The 24,470-nt window shown below is 48.8% G+C and overlaps 9 protein-coding genes across 11 annotated transcripts; 4 read left to right on the top strand and 5 right to left on the bottom strand.

Moving 5' to 3' along the window:
- Positions 1-57: 57 nt before the first annotated feature.
- On the bottom strand, positions 58-3,043 carry LOC9646331. The gene is made up of 10 exons (XM_002976113.2): positions 2,758-3,043; positions 2,632-2,709; positions 2,186-2,577; positions 1,500-2,120; positions 1,290-1,444; positions 1,079-1,236; positions 891-1,024; positions 484-845; positions 296-399; positions 58-221 (listed from the first exon to the last, which is right to left on the bottom strand). Exons 1-10 carry the CDS (start codon positions 2,978-2,980, stop codon positions 160-162), a joined length of 2,289 nt encoding a protein of 762 aa, XP_002976159.1. The 5' UTR covers positions 2,981-3,043; the 3' UTR covers positions 58-159.
- LOC9646332 (30S ribosomal protein S16-2, chloroplastic/mitochondrial) lies at positions 3,016-3,671 on the top strand. The gene is made up of 3 exons (XM_002975922.2): positions 3,016-3,177; positions 3,227-3,272; positions 3,324-3,671. Exons 1-3 carry the CDS (start codon positions 3,045-3,047, stop codon positions 3,595-3,597), a joined length of 453 nt encoding a protein of 150 aa, XP_002975968.2. The 5' UTR covers positions 3,016-3,044; the 3' UTR covers positions 3,598-3,671.
- Positions 3,672-3,810: 139 nt separating this feature from the next.
- LOC112348446 lies at positions 3,811-7,183 on the top strand. 3 transcript variants are annotated; one of them, XR_002993038.1, is made up of 11 exons: positions 3,811-4,016; positions 4,139-5,348; positions 5,417-5,601; positions 5,660-5,786; positions 5,837-5,902; positions 5,958-6,066; positions 6,139-6,277; positions 6,332-6,455; positions 6,510-6,559; positions 6,617-6,704; positions 6,765-7,183. XR_002993038.1 is itself a non-coding variant. In XM_024680931.1 (8 exons), exons 1-7 carry the CDS (start codon positions 3,941-3,943, stop codon positions 6,256-6,258), a joined length of 1,893 nt encoding a protein of 630 aa, XP_024536699.1. In that variant the 5' UTR covers positions 3,811-3,940; the 3' UTR covers position 6,259; positions 6,332-6,350. The 3 variants fall into 3 exon arrangements, 1 of the variants encoding a protein (XP_024536699.1); XR_002993039.1 differs by having other exon boundaries at positions 3,811-3,919; XM_024680931.1 differs by lacking the exons at positions 6,510-6,559; positions 6,617-6,704; positions 6,765-7,183 and having other exon boundaries at positions 6,139-6,259; positions 6,332-6,350.
- A 5,123-nt stretch (positions 7,184-12,306) lies between these two features.
- Positions 12,307-13,791, top strand: LOC9645856 (TOM1-like protein 1). Its single transcript, XM_002975923.2, has 3 exons — positions 12,307-12,853; positions 12,971-13,228; positions 13,294-13,791. Exons 1-3 carry the CDS (start codon positions 12,329-12,331, stop codon positions 13,702-13,704), a joined length of 1,194 nt encoding a protein of 397 aa, XP_002975969.1. The 5' UTR covers positions 12,307-12,328; the 3' UTR covers positions 13,705-13,791.
- On the bottom strand, positions 13,788-15,516 carry LOC112348467 (probable serine/threonine-protein kinase PkwA). Its single transcript, XM_024681037.1, has 3 exons — positions 14,332-15,516; positions 14,085-14,269; positions 13,788-14,021 (listed from the first exon to the last, which is right to left on the bottom strand). Exons 1-3 carry the CDS (start codon positions 15,504-15,506, stop codon positions 13,834-13,836), a joined length of 1,548 nt encoding a protein of 515 aa, XP_024536805.1. The 5' UTR covers positions 15,507-15,516; the 3' UTR covers positions 13,788-13,833.
- An 89-nt stretch (positions 15,517-15,605) lies between these two features.
- LOC9645857 (molybdopterin synthase catalytic subunit) lies at positions 15,606-16,116 on the bottom strand. Its single transcript, XM_002976114.2, has one exon. It carries the CDS (start codon positions 16,114-16,116, stop codon positions 15,649-15,651), a length of 468 nt encoding a protein of 155 aa, XP_002976160.1. The 3' UTR covers positions 15,606-15,648.
- A 121-nt stretch (positions 16,117-16,237) lies between these two features.
- On the top strand, positions 16,238-18,307 carry LOC9646333 (ornithine aminotransferase, mitochondrial; the record flags this gene model as incomplete). Its single annotated transcript, XM_002975924.2, has 10 exons — positions 16,238-16,419; positions 16,468-16,576; positions 16,631-16,861; positions 16,921-17,080; positions 17,128-17,183; positions 17,243-17,395; positions 17,448-17,545; positions 17,592-17,672; positions 17,724-17,957; positions 18,028-18,307. Coding segments are annotated over 10 exons (1,449 nt in total), but the record flags the coding sequence as incomplete, so codon positions are not given.
- A 26-nt stretch (positions 18,308-18,333) lies between these two features.
- LOC9645858 (kinesin-like protein KIN-14U) lies at positions 18,334-21,495 on the bottom strand. The gene is made up of 11 exons (XM_024681070.1): positions 21,238-21,495; positions 20,814-21,056; positions 20,659-20,742; positions 20,444-20,611; positions 20,281-20,387; positions 20,048-20,223; positions 19,833-19,994; positions 19,549-19,758; positions 19,426-19,463; positions 19,245-19,372; positions 18,334-19,179 (listed from the first exon to the last, which is right to left on the bottom strand). Exons 2-11 carry the CDS (start codon positions 21,022-21,024, stop codon positions 18,412-18,414), a joined length of 2,052 nt encoding a protein of 683 aa, XP_024536838.1. The 5' UTR covers positions 21,025-21,056; positions 21,238-21,495; the 3' UTR covers positions 18,334-18,411.
- Positions 21,496-21,724: 229 nt separating this feature from the next.
- On the bottom strand, positions 21,725-24,399 carry LOC9645859 (GDSL esterase/lipase At5g03810). The gene is made up of 5 exons (XM_024681077.1): positions 23,993-24,399; positions 23,795-23,922; positions 23,507-23,737; positions 23,094-23,349; positions 21,725-23,038 (listed from the first exon to the last, which is right to left on the bottom strand). Exons 1-5 carry the CDS (start codon positions 24,276-24,278, stop codon positions 22,848-22,850), a joined length of 1,092 nt encoding a protein of 363 aa, XP_024536845.1. The 5' UTR covers positions 24,279-24,399; the 3' UTR covers positions 21,725-22,847.
- Between the last annotated feature and the right edge of the window lie 71 nt (positions 24,400-24,470).

The following is a 24,470-nucleotide window of genomic DNA, read 5'->3' on the forward strand; positions in this document are numbered from 1 at the left end:
CTAGAAGTCCCTTGGAGCTCCTGTGCGTTCTTTGTATTCGAGAGAGGCGCTTCCATGTATAATTAATCCCAACCGTTGGATACAACATGGCACAATCGCAACCGTTGGGCACAGCCGGGTTCGTTTATTAGTTTAAACATGAACTAATAGAATTTTAAGTTACTTGGAAATTCCCGACGATGAATGTATCTGGAGAGGATTGATAGGAACAAACAATGTCTCTGGAAAAAAAGAAAGAACAAGAGTCTAAGAACTCCCTCCACGCACGAAGCAAAAAGAAAACTTGGAAGCTTACCGCGATCCTTTGAGGCCAAATGAAGAGTGTCCAGAGTGATGATCCCATCGGCGAGCGGGAGCAAATCGCACTTCACAACCGTGGTTGAATGCGCAGGAAGTCGCCTGTATCAAAAGCTCACTCTCGTGAGACAAAGAATCCAAAGAGAAACACGAGATAAGCTTGAAAGATCATCGAGAGAAACTTACCCGAGTGGAACAGTACTTTGCAGCCACAAATGAGTCCTTGCAGGGCTGTTCTCCGCTACTTTCTCAGCAGCGGAAACTCTTCTCTCTCTCGTTCTCTTTGACGACTCTTCGGCTTCTTTCGCTTGGTCTGCTTCTTTGACCTTCGGTTTTTCTCGTCCAGGAGGCATTGACATGGATCTAAAATTCTTCCGAGCTTTCTCTTGTTCTTCACGGAAGCTGTGCGAGTTCCCTACGGGTGATTTCTTGGCTGCGTTTGTTGTTACTGGAATCACTGATACTGGTGCGCATGCCAACGTGCTTGGAGCTAAAAGTGTCAAGTCAAGTTCTCTAGATGTAAGGTTTGTGGCTTGGACTGTCACGACCTGGAGAAAAGTTCCAGTGAAGGCAAATAACTTGAAACTGTCTACCTGTGACTTGAGCTGGGGGAGAGCTTCACTTGGAACTCCAGTTGGCGTGCTGCTCTCCAGCGAGACTGAAACAAGAAGGTCCCTCGCGGGTCGTGGTTTCCATTTCAGCGAGTGTTTCAAATAAAATCTCGAGTCTGGCATCAGATAACAAGTTAATGCTAAGATCGAACGCCATAACTAGAACTTACGAGTGTGACTACAATGACAGGCCACTAGAACTGCATAACTCCCGCCATCAGATGCTTCTTTTGCTTGTCGAGGAGTAGAATAACTGTGTTTGCCAGAACTTTCTACCTTCAGTAGCGAACTCGTGGGTCTCAAAATAAATGAATGTTGTTCTCCGGTTCTGCAAAAAGGAGTATTTCCATGAGAGAGACTAAACAAGTAAAACATTCAAACCTGAGACATAGATTTGGGAGTTTGTCATCTTCGCCAGTTTCCACGCATGAAACAGGAATTGGCTGTGAAACTGCACCGGGGCTAGTCGCTTGGCATATGATGCTAATTGAATCAATATAAATACAGACATCGGACATGTCAGAAGGAAGAACGTTCTGCAGGAAAAAAAAGGGAGGCAAATGAGAACGAAAGTTCAAACTAAAAACGAACCTCAATAAGGACGCAAATGAGATCTTCCGCGTTGCAATCTGCGGAGTATGAATCGATCCGCAAAGGTTGTACGACGGATATCTTCTTGCACCATCGTTTTCCAGGTACGTAAAGGCCTTCCAATCCACAGTGAGCGGAAAAGCGCTGAGGTTCCAGCGGTACACCCCGGAAAGAGAGCAATCCTTCGCTTCCAACTTCTTCGGAGCCGAGATCTTTCTCCGGATACAGCTTGTTCCATTCCCCTGGAGCAGTGTTTAGTGCCGATGGTGGATACGGTGGAACTGCCGCAGGAGCTGCGGCCGGAGCAACTGGAGGCAAAGAACCAGCCGAAGACGATCTCAAGTGACCGAACGAGAAAAGCGTTGAGTTGGCAGCTCCGAATGAAAGCCTCTGCGTAGCACTGGCAGCGTTTGCTGCCGGGACAGCGGACGATTGCTGCGTCGTGAACGCGTTCCTATCCAGAGGCAGCAGCCAGTGCAAAAGATCCTGCGCTGGATCCAAGTCCTTGGGAATCGTCTTGGAAGCCGACATGGGAGAGCTGTGTTGCTCGTATTGTAGGACCTCGAGGACCGCCTCGTGCGTGATCAAGCGTGGAACCACCACTGTCACTTCCAGCATAACCTGTACCCTGCCATCTTATCAATGAGCAATTTCGAAAAGAATTGAGTCGAAAGTTCGGTGCATACCACAATGTCTCCGTTCGCAAGAGCGCAAGAGGTGATGGCTCGTCTCGCGATTCCTCCAGCTGCAACAGGGTCGAAACCATCTCTTTCCACCACTACTGGAACCACACTCTCAGCTTCGTCGTGCTGGTCGGACTCGTCCACCTTGTTCTCGTTGATAATGCTCACGTAAAAATGGGACCTTTGGAAGCTTTCGAGGAGCTGCGCGCTCTTCTTCTTGTGCCATTCCTCGCGAAGTGATTCGCCGGCATTCGATTCGAGAACCTCGCCAGCGACGGGATTGGCTTTGAGCAAAGCGTTCTTGTTGATCACCGCAGCAACCTTGAAGGGAGTGATAATCTCGGGAACTGTGAGGTCGCGAGAGGAGACCGTGACAAGGATTTTGATTTGTTCACCTACAAAGCAAAGAATTTCTCAAGCTCTAGCGAAGGAAATCAAGAAACACTCACCAGGAAAAACGAATCCACGATCCAAATGGCTGAGATGCGTCAAATCTGGTGCCGCGTTCCATTCATTCGGAAGCTCCTCTGCAAAGAAAAGTGAGCGAGGATAATCCATGACCATGAACAGCTTACTTCCAGGAACAAGCACGGATCCCTCGTTGCTCGATACATCCGCGTGGCCCTGGACTGGGATCCGCGTCCTCGGCCTCGCTTGCATTGCCTCCTTGAGATCACCCGGAGCCTGGATCTGCTGCTCGAGGCCGAGATTCGTGACGCCGCCGCGAAATTCCTGCTTGGCATCTGCCGGAGGCTGCTCCTGCGATGCCTGGAAGGAGCTCCGCAGCAAGAAGCTCATGGCGCTCGCATCTCTTCCCCTTCCTCCAAGTCTAAAAACCCTAAAAACCCTTGGAGCTAGGGCAATGGTGGTGAGGCTGAGGCTCGCGAGATTTGGGGGCCGCAATCTCCCATTCTACCGCATCTACGCCGCCGATGCGCGCTCCCCGCGCAATGGGAGGCATGTCGAGGTCCTGGGCTACTACAATCCCTTGCCAGGTACTGGATTTCCGTCTCTGTGAGTGTCTCCAGCGATGATCTTCTCCAGGGCAAGATGGGCTCAAGCGCATTGGGATGAAAATCGATAGGATCAAGTAAGAATGGCGCTAGATTTCTCCAGGGCTCGATCGCTGTTTGGTTTCCAGGTATTGGATCTCGGTTGGAGCGCAGCCCACCGAGATCGTCCAGCATTTGCTGTGGAAAGTGGGGATTTTCCCAGCGCCGCCGCGGCCGCAGCTCATGTCCAAGGACGAGGCCGCCAAGGTTGTCGCGGCGATGAACGAGGCGGACAAGAAGAAGCGGCAGTTGCTCCAGGAGAAGCGCAACGCGCGGCGGGAGAGGCTAGCGGCGAGGCTGGGAGACGCTTACAAGAAGAAGGAGAGGCCCAGTTCCTCCTCTCCGGAGGAACAATCCAAGTAGAAGTGGAAGAACGCGGTTATGACATTGTGATGAACATAAAAGTGACGTGTCAACTTGTGATTGGATGTTCTGTCTGACGTGTGCTACCATGTAAAGGTAAACAAGCTGACGTGTTATTTGCTACGATGACATGTAAACGGGAAAGGAAGTGACCTTAGGAGCCCTAAAAGTTCTTTCAGCTGAAGCGTGAGGGCGGAAGTGACGCTTCGCCCCAATGCTGGGCGCCCGGCGGCGATGGCGTAGGCGGCGGCGGCAGTGGCAGCGCGGCGATGGCGTAGAGAGCGCGATCTTCCCGCATTCTTCGATCCGGCCGAGGCGCGAGGTACGATGATGGTAGGGCCCTATGTTGCACCTCGTACGCTGCGAATGCGAGTGTAGCCATGCGCCGGATCTTGTAACTCGACGGGCACAACTAGACGGTGGGCTACATTTAGGATTTTCTTTTTTCTCGAGCTCTCGAGCTCGTTTTCTCCATTAGACATTAGAACGATCATAGTTTTTCTTGCTGAAACTTATGAGTTCTTCGGGTTTTTTCTTTCAGGGAAAACTCTCGAGGGTCGGGCTGACTTGAAAGGAGCAGCTGGTTTCTACCTTTGGATCCGGGCAGTCTTCAACAGCGTAGGACGTTCCTGTATGATTCGGAATCCGCTATTTCGGAGGTTTGAGATCAAGGACAATCCTTTGTACCAGGGTAAGCACAACATGCCGGCAGCCCCTTCTCGGTCCGAGCCGGCGGACGTTCGCTCATCTGGTCTGGGATTGTGTGGCTTTGGCTCGGGTCCGTCGTCTCCAAAAGCAGGCAAGAAGAAAAGAGAAAAGTTACCAAAGCAAGACAGGCCCAAGTCACCACCACCGTCTCCAAAGCCTCAGAAAGTCAAGGCTCCAAAGGCTCCGAAGGCCCCGAGGGCCCCGAAGGCTCCGAAGGCCCCGAGGGCCCCGAAGGCTCCGAAGGCTCCAAGGCCACCGGGAAAGCCACGCTCGTGTTGGCCTTTCTTCTCGTCCTCCAAGAAGCCGCGGAAGCAAAAGCAAAAGCAAAAGCCTCCGGAAGTGAAGATCCAGAAGCCTGTAGAAAGTGATAGCAGCAAAGGAAGTAGCAAGGCGAGTAGTAGAGGGAGTAGTAGAGCGAGTAGCCGGCCTCCAAGTCGACCAACGAGTAGACCGACCACTCCAAGTCCTGCGAGGTCCGAGGCGTCGAGTGTGGGGAGTGTGAAGGACAAGAAGCAAAAGAAACCTGAAATGCCCGAGAAGAAGCCTGAGAAGCCCGAGAAAAAGCCTGAAGTTAAGCTGGAAGTTAAGAAGCCCGAGAAGCCCGTGAAGAAAAAAGTTCCGAAGCAGAAGAAAGCTAAGTCCGGCGGATGGCTTTGCTTTCCTTTATTTTCTCGCAAGCGTCCAGCAGGGAAGAAAAGCAAGAAGAAGCGGGGACTCTCCGAGGAAAGGAAGAACGAGTTGAATAAGGCTGTCGAGAGGCATAGGGAGCAATGGTTCCAGCAGAGGGAGGCCAAGGAAGAAGCAAAGAAGGCCAAGGGAAAGCTGGAACATGAAGATAAGAAGAAGCAAAAGGAGAAGGCAAGGAGAGGAAAGTTGACGAGGGAGCAGAAAGAGAAGCTGGAGCTTCAAAAGCGTCAGGAGAAGCCCATAAGTTTCCTGGACTGCTCAATCTGCCACAAGCTGCTCAAGTACGCCGTGGAAATCGACTGCGGGCATGCGTTTTGTCACTCCTGCCTACGGAGAAAGATGAGCCGCTCGAAGCTGTAAGTGTTTCATTTTTGTTGTCATGTCTTTCTCATGCTTCTTAAACGTCAAAACTTTTTTTTTTCAGGTGTCCGGTGTGCATGTCGGAGATCGAGTACGTCCATCCTTCCTATGTGTTGCGAGAACTGGTGGAAAAGTTCGGTTCCAAGGACGGTCCTAAGAAGCTTAAAGCCGACCTGTTGCAAGCGTCAAGCTATTATGAGGAACAGGACCCCATTGTTATTGCGTGCCAGTTCGTAGCTGCTGGTGGTAGTAAGTTGCATACTTTTTTCCTTTTATTTCGTTCGTATCTGACGAATTTATCCTGCAGCCTGCTGCTCTGGCACCAACGGAGCGTTTGATCCGGCAGATTTGTATAAGACGTCGAGGCTCGAAGAGTATGTTAGCGACGAGGAGTATCTAGATACAATCAAAATGGTGAATCAGATTCTTTCCAGGTACGTGAAAGTGTTTTTGTTTTTATGGTAAGAACTTCTTTCTTGTGCAGCTGGTCTGGAAGCGCCTTTGCTAACTGTCTTTCGACGATATGTTGTTGTTTGTTTCCTTCACAAGTGTAAGCTTCTCTTTAGCCAGGGACATTGATTTTTTTTTTGTCGATTTTCTCGCAGGAGGAGGATAGTAAGTATGATCGAAATAGTTCTCGGGGATTGTAATTTGAAATGGCCCGAGACTGGGCTGTTTTGGACACTAATGCGAGTAGACGGCGAGACTAAATTTGTAAGTTTTGATTTTCTTCTCTTTTTTCTCGACGGTGTCATAACGAGACCATCTTCTCGATTTTTCGTGCAGGCAGGTTCTATGCAGCAGTTTTACTTAATTTTACGTGTTGATCCCATGAAAGCTCGTGCCTATCAAAATACCTTGAGGGCCGGTATTGTCATCATCCACCACATCAGAGTCTCACGATAACGTAAAGCAAGGAAGAGAAGTAAACGCAGTAAATGCTCTTTTTTTGGATGGATTCTAAGTTACATGCCTGCAGGTGGCCAGAAGAAGGACGTTGAGATTGCTCGTTTGAGAAAGCAGAACGCTCTCATGAGGCACAAGATGCTAGAACTTGGCGAGAACACTTTCATCCGAGCGCTTGTGGGACGAAGAGCATCCAAGTAAGAAAACTTTCTTGCGCAAGAGGCAACAACTGTTCCCTTAACCCCTTGCAGGTATAGTCTCAACACACGAACCAGCTTGAGCTTCGTAGAGGAGTATCCAGGTAATCCAATTCCGATTACAAACACGATATCGACTGGTTTGTGTGTATCTATTACAGACTCGCCCGTGATCTCGGCGCTCACTCTCCGCGATCTGGTTCTCCACAATCCTTTGTCCAAGAGATACTTGGTGCCTCCATGGAACAGGTACTTGATCGAGGATGTTTCCTCCACATTCTAAAACTTTTTTGTGGAGGTCTTACACAGGTTGAGATCCACAAGCACTGGTCCTCTTCCACTAACCAGCGAGGAGGATTACCAGATGCGAAGCCAGCTTACGTTGTTTATAAGCCGATCGCCATCGCCATACTTGGAGAGACGGTCGCGCTCGCCGCCAAATTCCAGAAGGAGCCCGATCTGGGGAGACAAAGGAGTAAGTTCTAAACGACGAAAAAATCAAGAAGCCCGTATGAAAAAAAACGCAAACGGAAACAAAATCGCCAACCACGTCCAAACTTCTACTATTAACACACAGGCACGCTTTTCTTTTTTTTTTGTTTTTTCTTTGCTCACAGCTGCCTCCATGGAGATAGCCTCAGGTGACGCTATGATCTTCATGCAGAGAAAGACAAAAGCTAGCGAAAACTGTAAATTTTACGTTAAAGGAAAGGTGGCGCTTAGGTGAATATAAAGCTTTCAGTTAGGTCTGATAATGCTACTGATCAAAGTCGCGTGATTGATTCGGTCGTCATTCGAGATTGGTGTGCGGCTTCTTGGCTTATGAAGGAGAAAAGGCTTACGTACGCTTTTGCACGAGATACTTCCATGGCGAGCTGCGAAAGCTTTACGAATCCGCAAGGACTTGCATGATGCGTTTGAGAGGTTTGAGGCTTTGATGAAAACTCGAAAGGGACAAAGGGAATTAACTCGGCTGGATCGAGAAGATCACGATCTCTCGGGAGGGTTCAAAGGGACTTGGGTTGACGATGATCATCTCAAGGTGGGCGGCTGTACGGCACTGGTTTGCCTGGTGTTTCCGGACAGGGTGGTGGTGGCAAACGCGAGCGAGTTTCGCTGTGTCATGTCGAGGTCCTGCGGTGGAGTGGAAGAGATCGGGGATTTTCAAGAGGAGCAATCGATCAGCGATGGCATCTTCCCGGTTTTCCACAAGTGCGATGCTTTCAAGGGTTTTGGGTATTTCCTGTTCAAGCAAAGCTCCAGTTCCATGGACCTTTTGATCAGCGTGGTTCCAGACGTGTACGACATCAGTCTCGAGGATTATGATCGCCTCACAGGGGATCTGGCCTCCCAATCCAAGATCCAACCAGGAGGTCGTCAACTTCATCAAGGGCAGGGGATCTCTAACATTGCGCAAGAAATGTATTGACCTTATAGAGACTTATTGGCACTTTGTATGTGTCAAGTGTCCGCTTGGGGATGTGGGCATGGCGATTTTGGATCTTAGGAGGGCCATAGAAAGTTCTGTGACGAACCAACGTACTAGCAAGGATCTTGCTGGCCGTAAGTCAAGGAAATCATGAGGAAAAGATTAGTCAATCACCTGTTCCGGCTGTTTCAGTAGAAGTTGCCAAAAAGGAAGCCGTGGATCAAAGTACCTGGGACCTTTAATTACAACTGCACTATTTAAAAGCTACATTTTTTTTAAAATATTAATTTTAACAGAGAACTAAGTATTTGAGTTGTTATTATTTATACACTCTCACATTATATATTTTATATTGAAAACTATTTAACTTACTTTTGTGAGTGCATGAAATACAAAAATGTGCATATCAATTAGCTTAAAAACTCTAGTTTATATACAAGAGTGAGTGGTTTGGATTGAAATCATTCTAATAGTTATCAAAATCCTACTACGCTAATAGTAATATATAGCATTGTAGTCATACATTTGGACCTCACATCATCCCCTCTTTTCAGAATCATAGAAGACAATTAAAGTTCTATAGTGGACGGGTTAAAATTTGGAGGAATATCAGGAGGAGGCATCAATAATGGTGTTAATTATTTCTGATCCTTTTATAAGAACCATTTCAACTGATGCACATACATAATTTTTGGAAGATCAGCCTATTGGACATCATGCCAAACCTCATAAACTTGCAATCTAACTTGCCGTAACACCTGATAATTGAGCAAGGAACCTTTTAAATAAACCCACATATTATAAGATTGGGAAAACAAACTAACACCAAATCATCTTGATGATGGGAGTTATAATGCTGCTATTGTCCCATTTGTATGTGTGAGACACAAAATCCCTAGGCCCCAAAGTGGAGCCGGAAGGGCGCCACATGGTAGTGGCCGAAGCGAGAGCCAAACGAACGTAACACGTTTGGACCAAAAGCTCCGACTTGAAAAGTCAAGAGCGGGAGTGGAACTCCCAACGAAGTGCTCGAGGAACGAGCACGAAGCGAGCAAAAGGCGAGGCTCCAAAAAGGGACCCAAAAGGACCAACACATGACACGTGGGAGAGTCCGAGATGGACCCGAGTTGGAGTCCGAAGTGGAGTCCGAGGTGGACCCGAGATGGACCCGAGTTGGAGTCCGAAGTGGAGTCCGAGATGGAGTCCAAGGTGGACCCGAGATGGACCCGAAATGGAGTCCGAGATGGAGTCCGAGATGGACCCGAGATGGAGTCCGAGATGGAGTCCGAGATGGACCCGAGATGGACCCGAGATGGAGTCCGAGATGGAGTCCGAAGTCGAGACCGAGACCGGGACCGAGACCGAGACCGAGATCGGGACCAAGACCGAGACCGAGGCCGAGGCCGAGACCGAGCCCGAGCCCGAGTCCGAGTCCGAATCCGAGTCCGAATCCGAGTCCGAGTCCGAGTCCGAGTCCGGAGCCTGAGAGGGTGAAAGCCCAAAGCGTTCGTCTCCCAGACCCTGGGGGGTTTGGTGAGCTCCAAAAGTATAGTAGGGGGAGGACTGCAGTGGAGCCAGTTTGGCTAGGAAAGGCCAGTTTGGCCCAGGAAGGCCGGACCCAGTGTTGGGTGATGAGCTGCCCACTGGGAAGTCCAAGACTAGAGTGAACACAAACCGACAAGCGGGGTAACTTGGTGAAGTGTTCAAGAGCCGGCTCTAGTTCCCCCGGGAGATCAACTGGCCGATGCTCCCAGTCCAAGTGTGGGTGGCACTACCTACTTGGATACCTGACCACACCGGAGGGCTACCCCTCTTCCTTTCCACAGTCTGGGACTTTGGGACACCATTTCGGAACACCATGGCCTTACGCAAGCCTCATGGGTACTCTCCCCACCTTTCGTCTTTAGGTGCTCTAGCCATGGGCTTAGAGCGAGGTTCCGTTGAGCCACACGACCAAGGACACAGTCACACAGTGAGGAAGTCCTAGAGGATAGTGGGACTTAGTGGTCGGGCCAGTGGGCCTCCATCCAGTGGCAGTGTTGGCGAACACAGCCAAGGACAGAAAGGGACCTGGTGGGGACCGGAACGGAGATATTGGGGAAGGCTATTCCCCATGTCTGTAGGCATCCTAAGGATGTTAAGGAGTGGATCTGGGATGACCACTCATGGATGGATGACCTAGTCTTTGAGAGACGGGATTGGAATGTAGGTGGTGTTGGACCACCAGTGTGACCAAGGTAAATGGGCATGGCCTTAGTGTAATGGGCCGATATGTCAGTGGTACCTTGGGGTGTCGATCATGGGATCGGACACGTGGAGCACTTGGACCAAGTGCTAAGGTTGAGTGGCATGGATGCCATTCTCGGGGCTAGCAAGCCCCAAGTCCTGAGTTGGGCTTATGGAGGTTGTGAATGAGACTCCTCCAAGTGGTCGGAGGTGTGGTTAAGTGACTAAAGTAGAATGGAAAAATTAGTCACTTACAGTATGTAGTCTAAGTGTTCGGTAAACTCTGCTCGAAGAAGTGGAAAAATGATCGTTAAATATTAATCCCAAGATCTAGCATCAGTAGCTTATGGAAATTGCAAAGGTAAATTCAACTTCATTAGTAGTATCAAATCATGGCTATATAAAAGTTTATATAGTGAAACATCAACAAAACTTTACACCTCTGTGTTATATCCATACCAAAGAGAGGGCAAATAACCATGCCAACCAAATGTTGAAAGTTCAAGTACTTCACAATCATTCTTTTGAAGGTCTGAATGAGCCGTTTTACTAAACCATTTGATTGTGAATAATAAGCACTCGTGAAAATGTGGCATATCCCCAACTGAGATGTTAAAATGTAAAAAACCTCAACCATAAATGTGGGACTATTATTCAAAAGAATTCACTTCAGATATGAATGTTAGAACATTACTCAATTGAGGAGGAAATATTTAAATATTCAATAGCAGTTGTAAATGCACTAGCAAGAGCATCAACTTCCACCCAATGAATCAAGTAGTTAACAGCAATAGTTACATACTCATTGTTAGCAATCGACTGTGGAAAAAGCCCCATCAGATCAAATGCCACCAACTCAAACAAATGAGAAATTGCAATTGACTTCAACTATTTTTTTGCACCATGAGGGGGAGTATTATAAGCTTCACACCAAATGCAATTATGCACATACCAGATAATATCATATTACATCTTTAGTTAATAGAAAAACTTATGTAGCTTCTTAGTCATATGACAATGTTCCATATGCCCACTTAAAATAAGAAAATTATAATAGGTATGAAGAAAACGTGGAATAAAGATTAAAGGCACCACCAACCATAACTAACCATTAAGATTTATCCCCATAAAATAAAAATAATTGTTCTTAAGACAATATTGAGAATGTAAATACCAAAATAGCAAGTCATTTTAACTTGATCCGCTTTGACATATTTGGCCTGTATAAAGTAAAAGGTTTAAAAAACAAATGCTAAATTGCATTATTAACTCATATAAACTTTAATGAAAATGATACAATTGTTAGGAGGCATTATCACAATTGTTAGTATGTCCAAATATGTGTTTGAAGACATTTAAAAAAGTGCTCTAATCCTCACTAGTGGTTAAGTTTAAACCATTGTCCCACTGCAGCACCATCCCTTAGAGACACTCACTCAAACAACAAGCATTATCCCAAGAATAATATGTAACAATCATTGTAAATTGATTGAACCAATGGTACACATCATCTTTAGGATTCTTACAGAAGAATTTTAGCCAAACACAAAAATTGATAGCAAAAGCAAGAGAAATTATATTATGTGTTGTGAATGGTGCCATCAACTAAGTTTGATTATTTAACTACAATTGTATAATATTAAACAATTGCATTAATTGTTGCTTTAGAGTCAAAAAAGGAAGATATTGCTACTTTACTATAAAAATGAATAAAAAAGAAAAAAATAAAAAAGAAAAAATTGAAAAAGTTATAAGGAAAGAGAAATCTAGACAATGAAAAAGTTAGATCTAAAGTAAATCCTAAATCCAAACACTTTTTTAAGGATAATCAAAATTGTTTTTCACCTCCACCAATGTGAGTGTATGGAATATGAAAATGGAATATAGAAATGTGTATATTAATAGGCTCAAAAATCTTAGCTTATATACACCGGATTGAAATTAATCCGATGGCTATTAAAATCCTATTATGCTAATATTAGTATATGGCATTATATTATATATTAATATTAATATAAAGCATTGTAACTATACACTTTTACCTCACTTTTTTATATTTTAAAATTTTAATTTAAAATTTAAGTTTGATTCGTTCAATTAAGAGCCACCGTGTCGACTGGGTGGCAAATTTACTGCCGAGATGGCAAATGCGCTGGCGCTGACGTGCACAAATGACCTTATTTAGCTAGGGTTTTGATTCGTTCGTCATTCATTAGCTATGGCGGACAATCTCAAGGAGAAGTTCACGGCGCTGGGCGAGCGCCTCAAGATCGGCGGCGCCGAGGTAGGGCGCAAGGTCTCGGAGAGGATGGGAAATGTGAGCGAGCGGGTGCGGGAGATGTTCCAGGCGTCCAATGCGGCTGTGGATCGCCTGGTGGAGGAGGCAACGGGATTGCAGGGCTTCGATCCGGATTGGGGCCAGTTCATGGAAATCTGCGACATGGTGAACGCGGACAAGATCACGGGCCAGGATCTGGCGCGGGCGATCAAGAAGCGCATGGGGAGCTGCAAGGAATCGCGCGGCATCACGCTCGTGCTGCTGCTGCTCGAGGCCGTTGTCAAGAACTGCGACAAGATGTTCGCGGAGGTCGCGTCGGAGAGGATCCTGGACGAGATGGTGAGGCTGGTGGACGATCCGCGATCGTCGCCCGAGAATCGTGACAAGGCGCTGAAGCTCATCGAGTCGTGGGGTGAGGCCACAGAGGAGCTTCGATATCTTCCAGTGTTTGAGGAGACTTACAAGGTAACAGAACTCTCTCTCTCTTTTCTCTTTGTTTCTTTGCTTTTTGTTTTGTGTGAAAAGAGTGGTTCTTCTCTTTCATGCTTTTCTTAACTTTGGATTCTTTGTTTGTTTGATCAGAGCTTGAAATCTCGGGGTGTCAAGTTCCCTGGAAGAGATGCTGAGAGCTTGGCTCCCATTTTCACTCCACCCCAGACTGTTGAGACGGCTCCCGTGCGCTCTGGCATCTCGAGGCTGACGCTCAGAGACGTAGTTGGCAGCCACCCTACTCGCGAGGACAACAGTGATCACGAGAAGGAGGTTTTTGACGTAGCGCGTAACAGTATCGAGCTTCTCTCCACTGTTCTTACATCGTCTCCCCAGCAGGAAGTTTTAAAGGTGTGGTTCGCTCATTCTCTCGTAAATCGCTTTAACAAGTGTTTCTTCTGTGTTTATCTTTCCAGGAAGAGCTTACCATCGCGCTAGTGGAGCAGTGCCGGCAGTCCCAGTTTAACATACAAAGAATTATCGAAAGAGTTGGCGAGAACGAGGCCCTGTTGTTCGAAGCTCTCAACGTCAACGATGAGCTCCAGAAAGCCCTCGACAAGTACGAGGAGATGTCCAGCGCAGTAGCACCACTGCCTCCACCATCAGAGCTCCCTAAATCCGACGACTCGGCGTTTGTGATCGTCGACGAGGAGCCCGAGCTGGACGACCCTCTAGTTCGCAACAAATCTTCCAAGGCTGGAGCTCGTCCATCTCCCACCGAGGATCCTTTGGCAGATCTGGACAAGATGATATTCGGGAATAAGGCAGAAGAAGAGGCCAGCAACGACAAGAAGAAAAAGCCCGCGGATGATCTGATCGCGTTTTGAATAATCTCCCTTGTCATTTTTTGTTGCTTACAGAAATTTTTTGTACATTGGGAGAACATTCATCACAGGTTTATATACTTTGCTTTCTCCTTGCTAATCTTTTGTATATACACAGGTCCTCTGTGAAAACTAAAGAGAGTACAGCATCACGTTACCATCGTCTCCAGTGACAACAAGCTTCTCTTGCGCGTCACCAGCGAGAGAGATTCCTCTCACGGCACCGTTTTTGATCGCTCCCAAGCCATAGAGGCACTTACCGCGCTCAACGTCGTGCACCAGAAGAGATCCGTCGCCTCCACCGCTCCAAGCCAGCGAGCCTGTTCCATTTTTCTCTGTAAGTTCTCCAAGTTTCTTTTCGTTTCCTCTTCTGGCTTACGTACCGTTCATGTAGAGGCTGTATATAAAATCCCGGTGATCTTCCAGAGTGAAGACCGCATTAAAGGACGCCCTTACGTCAAGGACCTTCAGTACTCTGTCCGCGCCTGCTGTTGTGACCAGAGGACATCCACAGGTTGTGTTCTTCGCCACTGCAATGCAGGTGAGTGCTCCAACGCCTTTCGCAGATCTGGAAAGTAAAAGTAGACATTCTTTAGTGCTTTTCTAACAAGAAAATCTTTCAGGGAGTACCTGTGGAGACAAGCAGTGTGGACCGGCTGCCTGCATCGAAAGTCCCAGACTTGAAGTAAGCCATCCTGCCCTCCTGAGAGAAACACGTCCCCGGCCTCCTCCTCTACTGCTTTTAACGCTGTAACGTGGCCTTTATGAGCGTTCTTGCACTGCAAGACGGGAGACCTCCCATCCACGTCCCAAAGTATCACAGTCCCGTCCCTGCAGCCACTCACAAGCCTCCCTCTCGGCGTTCCTGCGAATTCCATGACTGGTGCCTTGTGTCCTGCCAGCTTTGCTACCTCTCTCCCCGAAGGTCCTCCCAGATCCCAGAGGATTAAAGTCCTGTCATAGCTCGCACTGACTGCTAAACTCCCTTGGTTGAAAACACCGGCTTTAACTCCCGACACAGACGCAGTGTGTCCTTTGAGGTCCCTGCTTCGAACACCTCGTTTGTCCCACAGGCAGAGCTTGTTGTCCATTCCGCCGCTAACGATTCTTCCGTCTGGCAGATGATCCAGGCAAGTGACCCACTCGGTGTGGCCGTAAGATTTCCCGTGCATGATCCTGGTGAGCCCGCAAGTTCCAACGTCGATGGTGTAGATGGCATGGTCGGAGGATCCAACGGCCAGCTCCGAGCCGTGGACGCTCATGCACAGGCTGGGGCGGTCCGAGAGGCTCACGACGGTACCGGACGGATCGGAGGGTCCCTTGATCCAGCTCTTCTGCAAGAAGAAGTCGTTCACTGGGGCCTGGAAGTCGGATGAGCCGGGGTGGCAAGCGGGGTTCTTGCAAGGAACAGTCTCGCAAGCGAATGGGGGAGTGGTGGCCTCTCGCTTGAAAGAAGCCGATGGAGATGGCTGATCCGGCTCCATCATGCTCGAGTGTGGTGGAGGTTCGTTTAGCCGGAGGTCAAACTTGGGACGAACTCTGGAATCTCGGGGCCTTCCTAGAGCTGGACGTGGAGGCGCTGACTTGAAAACTCCGGTGGAAATGGTGCTGCTGGGCTTGCTCTCGAGGCTGGTTCTTCGAAGATCTGTGGTGACGCCAGACAAAGAAGCAGACCTCTTAGAAGCATAGCCTTGCTCGAGGGAAGGATTTCTCGTGCTCGAGCTATTGGTATTGGAAACTTTGGCCGCCGGATTTCGATCGATCCCAGTGCTGCTGCTGCTCCTGGTTTTCTTTCTAGTATACATTTTCTTCCCTCTCGGCGCTGGAGTCGAGTAGAGTGAGATCAGTCCAAGAAGAGAAGTGTTCCTGGCATTGGGACTGACCGTTATTTAGGGCTCTTCCAAGGCCAAATCTCCACCGTTTATACGAGTGGAATTTTCTTCTTTATCAATTACCACAGGAACAGCTCCTCCTAGTGCTCTCGAATTCGGCATTCTCCTTCCAGGCCTCCCCATCCGCGTAGATCTCCTTCTTCCAGATCGCCACCGAGGCCTTGATCTCGTCAATCAAGAACTGGCAAGCGGCGAGCGCCTCCTTCCTGTGGATCGACGAGGCGGCCACAAAGACGCTCTCCTCCCCCACGGGCACCACGCCAATCCTGTGCGCCACGGCCACGCCGATCAATTCCCACCTCTCCCGGGCCGCCTGGCAGATCTTGCGCAGCTGCGAGCTCGCCATTGGCACGTATGCCTCGTAGCGAAGCTCTAGAACCTGTTTGCCCTGGAATCTATCCCGCGTCGTGCCGCCAAAGCTCGCGATCGCTCCGGCGGCTGGGCTCCTGACGGAATCCATGTATTTCGCTGTGTCGAGCTTACATTCCACGATTTCCACGAGATCGTGGACATTCTCCCCCATGGCCGCGTAGAACCCTAGAATCACTCAAAACAAGCATATTCTTAAATGGGTATATTCTGTTCTATCCATGAGGATTGACACGTAGGCGCTGACGTGAAATATATTTCTAGGGATAGTTTGAAGCTATGCTTCGGAGAGGCTAAGAATGGCGGTGGCGGCGGCGGCATTGAGGCGGTCCGTGCTGCGATCGCGGCGATTCCTGCGTGATCGCAGCTACATCACCAGCGCCGAGGTCTCGGCGCCCTCGCTGAGCGACAAATCGGCGTTCCTCATCCAGGACGAACAGCATTACAGCGCTCACAAGTAAGCGATCGTTCATTTTGCCCTCTTGATCGCGATCGCGAAATCCAGCTATCATCCGCTGCCGGTGGTGTTTGCTCGTGCCAAGGACGCCGTGGTTTGGGATCCAGAGGGCCGGGAGTACTTGGATTTTCTCTCTGCCTATTCTGCCGTGAATCAGGTGAGATTATAGCGGTTTTTTTCATTTTTCTTTGCTTGAGATCTGAAATTGCAGGGCCACTGCCATCCAAAGATCATCGAAGCTCTCACCAAGCAAGCTCACAACTTAACGTTGAGCTCGCGAGCTTTCTATAATGACAAGTTCCCAGCCTTTGCGAAGATGATCACCAAGTTGTTTGGATATGAGATGGTGCTGCCGATGAACACCGGGGCCGAGGGCGTGGAGACTGCCATGAAACTGGCGAGAAAGTGGGGATACGAAAAGAAGGGAATTCCAAAGAACGAGGTAATGAAACCAAAGGATATGAATCTACTTTGGCTTGCTGAGGCTTTTGGAGTTTTCAGGCCATTATCATCTCGTGTTGTGGTTGCTTCCACGGTCGAACAACTGGAGTGATATCGATGAGTTGTGACAATGAGGCTACTCGAGGCTTTTGGCCTTTGCTTCCCGGCCATGTAAAGGTTGATTTTGGTGACATCAGTGCACTCGCATCCGCTTTGGAAGGTGCGTTGTTTTCTTTTGTTTTATACAAGCTATCAGCTTCCGTGTAGAGCATGGAAAGAAGACTGCAGCCTTTCTGTTCGAGCCTATTCAAGGGGAAGCTGGGGTATGGTCCGTCGTTATCCATTTCATAGATATCCTTTTAACGTCATATTTTTTTTCTAGGTGATACTTCCACCCGAAGGTTACATCAAGGAAGTGCGCAAGCTTTGCTCCAAGCACAAGGTGTTGATGATAGCAGATGAGATACAAACTGGAATCGGTCGAACTGGAAAACTTCTGGCTTGCGACTGGGAAGAAGTTCGACCTGATGTTGTGGTATGATCATGTTTGCGGTGTGATTCACTTTGACAGTTCATCCTTTCTTTAGATTTTGGGAAAAGCACTTGGTGCTGGGGTGGTCCCCGTAAGTGCTGTGCTCGCTGACAAGGACGTAATGCTGTGCATCAAGCCTGGGGAGCACGGAAGGTTTGGCAATGCCATTCTAAATTCTCTACCTGATTCATAATTACAGTACCTTTGGAGGAAATCCTTTGGCAAGCGCAGTGGCTATCGCTGCACTGCAAGTTGTCCAAGACGAGCAGCTTTGTGAAAGGTGAGAGCTTTTTCCACCAGCAAACACTTGTATTCATCTTGATTTATACAGGGCAGCGGACCTGGGGGAAGAATTTAGAGTGCATCTCCAAAACTCGCAAAAGTGCCATCCGGACGTGGTGAAAGAGGTGAGGGGCCGCGGACTCTTAAATGCCGTGGAGCTGAACTCTCAAGGGCTGGGGACGAGCAACGCCTACGAAGTTTGCCTTGCGCTGAAAGAGCGGGGCATCCTCGCCAAGCCGACGCATAACACGATCATAAGATTTTCTCCTCCATTGACAATCAAGTACGTCCTCTTGGTTTTTTCTTTTCAAAGTCTCGGGCGATCGACAATGGTTGCTCCTCCTGTGTTGCAGACCACAGCAGCTCCAGCAGGCCGCAGGCGCTTTCAGCGCTGTTCTCGACTGGGATCTGTCAAAGCTACAATCAGCGAAGAAAGAGGCGACTGCCAAAGTTGCTCCCGAGCCGTGCGACCGCTGTGGTCGCGTCAAATACGCGTAAGTCGTCGTGATCCATTCTTTGCTTATAGTTGTTTGGTGTGATTTTCTCGAGAGTAGGCCTACATATAGTTGTTTGTGTGATTTTCTCGAGAGTAGGCCTACAGCTGCAAAATCAAAGTTTGTATTTTGATCGCAAGATGATCGTGTAAATGACAAGAACACTTGGGAACAAATCTTCTATGTTTTGGAGATCATCACCCTCAGGGTAGCAAGTTAGTTTACAAAAGGTAGGATCTCTCGTCACAATCTCTCGGTGATAGAAATCCTGCTTGAGCACTCGAGCGTCCATCTCCTCCGATACTTGGAGCTCTTCTTGCCTAAGTACTCCCACCCACATCTTCCACCCCGCTCCTTGCCAGCTTGAGTAGTGGTGGCGCTCGTCCTCATCAATCTTCTCTCGGACTTTGCCGCCACAGCCACAGGGAGTGGAGGCGATGGCGATGGAGCTGAATTCTCCGTCGTCAAACCATTTCTCACAGTAGCAGCAGTGGTAGCTTTGCGATCAACCAGCAGCTCGTCCTCTTGAGCTCCAACTTCGTGAACTCGAGGTGGCGGAGGATCGTCAACTTGGTGATGGCGGACAACCTCTTGGCGATGGACTTGGAAGTTGAGAGTTCTTCGCACCTGGCGAGACTCCGGCGTCCCGGATCTCACCACTCTCTTCTCGGTGGTCGTCTCCATCATCACCGAGACCACGCTCTCGAGGTGGATCGTGCTGCTGCGTTTCTTGCGCTGGCTGCTCACTGTGGGTGTCATGAATCTGGGAATGGAGGAGGACGACGATGAAGAGGATGAAGAACGTCCGGCGGTGGTGGTGGTGAGCTCCTTCTTTGCGCTCGCCGAGAGTAACTTGGCTTGCAGCTCGTCCAAGTCTTGGTTTTCCATGCCGCGGCGGATGAGAGACTCCACCATTTGGATGTTCTCGTTGAGCTTCTGGCACTCGGTTTCGTAGAGCTTCATCTTCGCCAAAACGTTGGCCATGCTAGCTGTTCTCTCGTCCCTTGCGCTCTAGAAATCCACAAGAGAAAAGAGTTCAAGACTATGAAGGGAGAGAACAAACTATATGATCTTACAGGAGATATATCTCTTCCAAGATGAATCGCCCTGGCCCTGGAAGCAAATCCCAGCGAGCACGTCGTCTCTCCAAGGTCTTCCTCCTTTGGACTAACGTGAACAAGCATCAAAGCTTTCGAATCCTTCCCTGGAAAAAACCATTTTTTCTCTGAGGCACAAAGCAAAACTTTTCAAAAGTACCTAAACAATCGCGAAGAATCTGTGTCAGCTTGCTATTCCTGCTTGAAGAACACCAACCATAGAAATGGAAAAACCAGTTAACTCTCGCTCGCTCCGAGAAAAGAAAGAAACAAAGATTTTTACCTGTAAGGTATGTGTGGTTGCTTTCGTTGTAGAGCACTGATAACATCCCCCAATGCGGACAAGGATGCATTGATGGCTTTGCCTTCTTCCAGAGTTTGTCCCTGCGCTTGCGTCTTAAAGAACCTCTCACTCCCTCCCAAATCCACCAGCCAAAGTTTGCTTGCGTGGCTCTGCTTTCCATAGTTGCAAGTGATGTTGATTCGAACCAAGCTGATCGAGCAAAGAAGAATTTATGGCGGCCGGATAGAAGATGGAACAAAAAAAGAAAAGTTTTGGACTCTCACCAGTGTGATCTACTCGATGTCTCGTTTGCAGTCGTCCAACACGTAGACCTCGAACGGACCCCCTTGCGATATAGATATCTTGCCTGGCTCGCGCTTTTAATCGGAATCTCTGTCAAGTTTTCTATCTCTGTGCTACCAGATCCAGCCATCTGGATGCAAAGGCTGGAGAAGAAAAAATCACGTTTTTCAAGAGATAACGAACAAGGATTTCTTGCCTCTTGCTGCTCGACTGCTGCTGTTGCCGAGGAGCCAATAAGTCGCGCAAACACCCACGGTACACTTCGAGCATGCTCAGCTTGAATGAGTACTCGACAGTTGTGTCGAGCGAAGCGTCGAAGAAGAGCTGCTGCAAAGTGCGAGGAACTATTCCTGGACAATCCTGACTACCTTCCTGAGAACTTGAAAGTCTGAGACGAGGACGAAAAAACGAGAAAATCACGAAACCAACCATTGTGAACGTCTTTCCAGTGCCGGTTTGTCCATAGGCAAAGATACAAACGTTACTTCCATCCATGGCGGACCTGATAATTGGCTCCACTTCTGAGAAAACATCATCTGGAAGAAACAAAGAATCTTAAGCTCTTGTCGCCACCATTTGAATGGTTTCGTACCTTGTAAGGATGCCGCGTGGAAAACCTTATCAAATAGATAGTTCCTGGCTTTGCCACCAGAGGAGGATACTTGGACTTGATTTGGAACATCCGTGGCGACAATGCCGACTCTTCCCTGTTGCTCGGAGGACAGGAGAGGCCGAACTCTACAAAAAACTCGTATGTTCCCTGCACAAAGTTTTGATTTTTCAGAGAAATCTTAGAGGCTTGCAGACCTTTGAGATCGAGGAGCTTGTTTAAAGCGAGCTTCCTGTTAACATTCGACAAGGCATAGGCAGCCTTTAGAAGTATGAGCTCTCCTGGAAAAAAAGAAAAGAAAAAGAATCAACGAAAAACACACAAAAAAAAGAAAAGAGAGATTTTTCTCTACCTTGGAGGCTTGATTTTTCGGTGTTGTTGTAGATGGCCCCTTCTGGAAAAGATGGTGTGCAAGGAGTGGAAGGGCAGCTGTTGGACAAATCCTCGATGATAAGCTTGACGGACTGAGCCCAAGTGACTGTAAGATCGCTCTTGGATCCCAGCAGTGATTCGATGGTCCCGACCAAGTTCTTGAAGGAGCTACACTTTTGAGGACTTTCCATGGCTCATCTCCTCAACCAGCCTTCACCCCGAGCTACATTGATCCATCACACAAACTTTGAGCATAGCTGAAAAAAAAAGAAGAAAAAAAAAAAAACCAGACCACCAAACAACCAAGATCAAAGATCCACAAGCCGCTACTAGCAAGACAACGAGGAAAAACCTCGAAAGCACATCATGCAAGAAAAGGAACAGTGCAAGCGCCTCTTCATTACCTCGAGCTTTGTCCGCCAAACTCCGCCATAGCTCGGCAATCTCTCGGTGGAGCTCCCGCAGATCTAAGTGAGATCCACAAAACCCACCACCGGAGAGCTCGAGCTTTCCCACATTCCGCTGCCAGGCAGCCGCAACCACCGATGCCTCTGCAAAACAAAATGGCCTCCAAAGCAAAGGGAAAGAGAGAGAAACAAAAAATACAAGCCCAGCCACCAAAACTAATCGCTCCAAAACCAAAGGTTATGGTCAAAGCACAGGAAGAACTTGTCCGTGTGTCCAGTCTCCATCGCTATCCCCCAAAACTCAAAGAATTGTTAGCGAGAAATCACGAATATGGTCGAGAAAAATGTGATTTTGCATGCCAATTACGTGGTAAAAAGATCTATAGTTTAAGTGGTAAGCTCGAGCCTTGATCAAAAAAACCTCTAGATTTTTTAAGCTCGCGCTGGTGTACGAATCCAAACTCATGCTTCCACGAGCTCTCCAGACACATGATTGATGGAAGTTTTTATAAATCTCTCTCTCTCTCTCTCTCCCTCCCTGTGGTGGTACCATACTCTATTAAATCTTGTGTGTGTTGTGGACCATGGCTCTATCTCATAATAATTCCAAGTGTTTTCTATGTGAGGTGTACTACATGCTGTGCGAGTGTTGTGATTCCTCTCTTTCATGGTGTCCGCGCAGGAAAACCAAAGAAGAAGAAGAATCGTGTGTAGACTAAACACTTATCGCGCCTATACGATCTGATCTTAGCCATGGTCGGCAGCTCTATCATTCATGAATCGCTGAGCATCTCCCGCGTACGTTTGATTCGATTCAAGGGCGGTAGTGGTGGGCGCAACGATCTCACTATATAAACGACCATCCCGCCATGGAATTCATCACAAACTAGCACCTCTAGATCTCTCTCCCATGGCTCAGTGCAATCTCCCGGCCCATGATCACTCCATCTGCAACGATCCAATCCGCCGCCTCCACCAGGAGGCCAAGGCCGCGTACCACAAGCTCCCCCTGGAGCAGCGATCCCAGGCGCTGCGCCTCTTCAAAGGCATGGATCAAAATGCGAGTAGGGGGGTGACGCGAACGGAGGTGGAACGCTACAGCGACCCCGCCGTCAAAGCGGTCGCCCTCTCGTGCTTCGACGCCCTCGACGCCGATCACAACCGCAAGCTCGATTTCTGGGAGACCGTCACGCTCGCCCACATCCTGCGCGTCCCGGGCAAGCTCTGCGGCGAGTGCTCCGCCCTCCTCCTCTACGGGCCGATTTGCAGCGTCTGCGAGACCGACAACTGCTACCCCGAAGAAGAACCCTAAAATCAAAGTGGTATCCGTACAAGAAGGGTCTCTTCGTACAAAGTACGGAATAAACCCTCCGTAATAAACAATACGTATGTTTTAATGTATGTAAGAATTGTGTACGTCGTCGTCTCGGCGATGCGATGCGCGCAGCGAGGAGGAAGGAAGCGATCGAAGGATTAAGCGCTTTTATACTTACTGCCCGAATCTCAGTGACCAAATTTACAGTGTCTCGAGCTCTTTTCTCTTTTGGGATTGGATTTGGAAGATGGGAGAGGGCTTTTCCTTGTCTAGAGTTCTCGATTTGCGCTCACTAGAGCACCGCGGCGGCCTGGTTGTAAAACACCTCGGCGATGATTCCATACATTGCCTGCGTCGGGTGGAAGCTGTCCCAGAAGACGAATTTGGAGGAGTCGGAGCACGTCCCCATCGACAATCCATTGCAGAGATCGCCCACTTCGATCAATCCGGAGCCGCAGCAGCCTCGATTCGTCTCGCTAAACCCTGCAAAGAAAACAGGGGATTGAGTGTTCTTGAGAAAAGAAGGTGGAATTCTTGCCGTATTTCGCAGGATTGTGGATGGCATCGAAGAGGACGCTGTAGCAGTCGAGGTATGCGACCTTGGTTCCCGGAAGTGAGGCCTTGGTTCGCGTGAGCAGCTGCTGGAGCGCGACATTGTGGGCGACGGCCTTGGAATTGAGATCTTCCACGCAGCTTCTATCGCGTTTGCCCGCGGTTGTGATCTCCGATGGCAAGCATCCCAGCGGAGGCACTGAGACTACCGCAAATCGGCGCCCACCGACATTGTAAAGCTCCTGGAGAGATTCCAAAGAGCAAATTTGTGTGAGGCTGTTCTTGGAACGTGTGAGATTCCAAGCAGGGGAAGAAAAAGAGATTGATTGATGGAAGATTTGCGAGAATCCAAGAGAAATGCGATGGAAAACTAGCCCGGATCGGAGTGAAGTCGCGTACCTGGATGAATTGCGAGGTCTGCTTGATGAGGAGCTCCCGGAATTGCTCGTTATTGTACTGCGAGGAGAGGCGAGTGTTGAGGCGATAGTAGATATAATCGTTGCTCCCGGAGCTTATCACGTAGAGCGCCCTGGAGAGGATCGATTGCGCGCGATCGGGCCCGGCTATCCGCTCCAATTGCTGCCGATAACTCGCAAACCACTTGAGCTGCTGCGTGGACGAAGCCACATTCTAGCAACAAGGAAGATCCATGGCTTCAATAGCAAACAAGAGAAAGATCGAGCTTACAAACAACGAAGCCGTGGAATCGACCAGCCCCGACGCTGCCGACGCGAAATTCGCTCCAAAGATGAGATTGTCTCCGGTGGCATTCGGACTAGTGAACGCGAGCGGGAATGGGAGATTGAGCTTCTGAGCTGCGAGATCTCGCCAAGAACAAGCACAGTCAAGAGCCAGTCCACGATAATCAACGAACAGTCAACTCACCGACGATGTCCGGCGCGAGCAGACCATTGCTGAATCTCCCGGTGGGGAATCCAAAATCGCGGCCATACGGCGCGTGATTGCTGTGCATGATCGTGCTAAACACATTGTTGTTGCCCGCGTCCACGGTGGAATCGCCGAAGATTAGAATCGCGGGAACGCCATAGGCATTGGCGTGATCATACTGCCCCAGCGAGAGATCCAGGGATAGAGAAAACAAGAGCAATGCCAGCATTGCTCTCTCGCGCGGCCGATCGATCGCGCGCCCCGCAAATCGATTATTCGCCATCGATCGGAGCAACCGAAAGAAGAGAGGAAGAAGAGAGAGAGATAAGCGATCGATTGAATGAATGCGAGAGTTTTCGGTGGTGGGTGAGAGGAGATTCGAGTGCTTTCACTCCTCCCTCTGTGGCACTGCTGCGTATACTAATCTCCCTCCCTTCTTATTCCACTTCAGTTGTTTATTACGTGCTAGAAGGGC

This window comes from Selaginella moellendorffii, unplaced genomic scaffold (assembly GCF_000143415.4).
Source record: "Selaginella moellendorffii unplaced genomic scaffold, v1.0 SELMOscaffold_29, whole genome shotgun sequence".
Lineage (NCBI taxonomy): Eukaryota > Viridiplantae > Streptophyta > Lycopodiopsida > Selaginellales > Selaginellaceae > Selaginella > Selaginella moellendorffii.

What these genes read in the sequence shown, in the direction of transcription:
- LOC9646331 (XM_002976113.2), bottom strand. Translation starts at nt 2,980, where the DNA reads ATGAGCTTCTTGCTGCGGAGCTCCTTCCAGGCATCGCAGGAGCAGCCT. An exon ending in TCCCCCAGCTCAAGTCACAG is followed by an intron (nt 846 to 890) that starts GTAGACAGTTTC and finishes ACTTTTCTCCAG; the next exon opens with GTCGTGACAGTCCAAGCCAC. An exon ending in CAAAGTACTGTTCCACTCGG is followed by an intron (nt 400 to 483) that starts GTAAGTTTCTCT and finishes CTTTTGATACAG; the next exon opens with GCGACTTCCTGCGCATTCAA.
- LOC9646332 (XM_002975922.2), top strand. Translation starts at nt 3,045, where the DNA reads ATGGTGGTGAGGCTGAGGCTCGCGAGATTTGGGGGCCGCAATCTCCCA. An exon ending in CTACTACAATCCCTTGCCAG is followed by an intron (nt 3,178 to 3,226) that starts GTACTGGATTTC and finishes GATCTTCTCCAG; the next exon opens with GGCAAGATGGGCTCAAGCGC. An exon ending in ATGAAAATCGATAGGATCAA is followed by an intron (nt 3,273 to 3,323) that starts GTAAGAATGGCG and finishes TTTGGTTTCCAG; the next exon opens with GTATTGGATCTCGGTTGGAG.
- LOC112348446 (XM_024680931.1), top strand. Translation starts at nt 3,941, where the DNA reads ATGTTGCACCTCGTACGCTGCGAATGCGAGTGTAGCCATGCGCCGGAT. An exon ending in TCGACGGGCACAACTAGACG is followed by an intron (nt 4,017 to 4,138) that starts GTGGGCTACATT and finishes TTTTTCTTTCAG; the next exon opens with GGAAAACTCTCGAGGGTCGG. An exon ending in GTGAATCAGATTCTTTCCAG is followed by an intron (nt 5,787 to 5,836) that starts GTACGTGAAAGT and finishes TTTCTTGTGCAG; the next exon opens with CTGGTCTGGAAGCGCCTTTG.
- LOC9645856 (XM_002975923.2), top strand. Translation starts at nt 12,329, where the DNA reads ATGGCGGACAATCTCAAGGAGAAGTTCACGGCGCTGGGCGAGCGCCTC. An exon ending in TGTTTGAGGAGACTTACAAG is followed by an intron (nt 12,854 to 12,970) that starts GTAACAGAACTC and finishes TTGTTTGATCAG; the next exon opens with AGCTTGAAATCTCGGGGTGT. An exon ending in CCCAGCAGGAAGTTTTAAAG is followed by an intron (nt 13,229 to 13,293) that starts GTGTGGTTCGCT and finishes TTATCTTTCCAG; the next exon opens with GAAGAGCTTACCATCGCGCT.
- LOC112348467 (XM_024681037.1), bottom strand. Translation starts at nt 15,506, where the DNA reads ATGTATACTAGAAAGAAAACCAGGAGCAGCAGCAGCACTGGGATCGAT. An exon ending in CACACTGCTTGTCTCCACAG is followed by an intron (nt 14,270 to 14,331) that starts GTACTCCCTGAA and finishes TTTACTTTCCAG; the next exon opens with ATCTGCGAAAGGCGTTGGAG. An exon ending in ATACAGCCTCTACATGAACG is followed by an intron (nt 14,022 to 14,084) that starts GTACGTAAGCCA and finishes AAAATGGAACAG; the next exon opens with GCTCGCTGGCTTGGAGCGGT.
- LOC9645857 (XM_002976114.2), bottom strand. Translation starts at nt 16,116, where the DNA reads ATGGGGGAGAATGTCCACGATCTCGTGGAAATCGTGGAATGTAAGCTC.
- LOC9645858 (XM_024681070.1), bottom strand. Translation starts at nt 21,024, where the DNA reads ATGGAAAGTCCTCAAAAGTGTAGCTCCTTCAAGAACTTGGTCGGGACC. An exon ending in CTGGAAAGACGTTCACAATG is followed by an intron (nt 20,224 to 20,280) that starts GTTGGTTTCGTG and finishes TCAAGTTCTCAG; the next exon opens with GAAGGTAGTCAGGATTGTCC. An exon ending in TTGGAAGAGATATATCTCCT is followed by an intron (nt 19,180 to 19,244) that starts GTAAGATCATAT and finishes GTGGATTTCTAG; the next exon opens with AGCGCAAGGGACGAGAGAAC.
- LOC9645859 (XM_024681077.1), bottom strand. Translation starts at nt 24,278, where the DNA reads ATGGCGAATAATCGATTTGCGGGGCGCGCGATCGATCGGCCGCGCGAG. An exon ending in GCTCGCGCCGGACATCGTCG is followed by an intron (nt 23,923 to 23,992) that starts GTGAGTTGACTG and finishes GAGATCTCGCAG; the next exon opens with CTCAGAAGCTCAATCTCCCA. An exon ending in AGACCTCGCAATTCATCCAG is followed by an intron (nt 23,350 to 23,506) that starts GTACGCGACTTC and finishes GAATCTCTCCAG; the next exon opens with GAGCTTTACAATGTCGGTGG.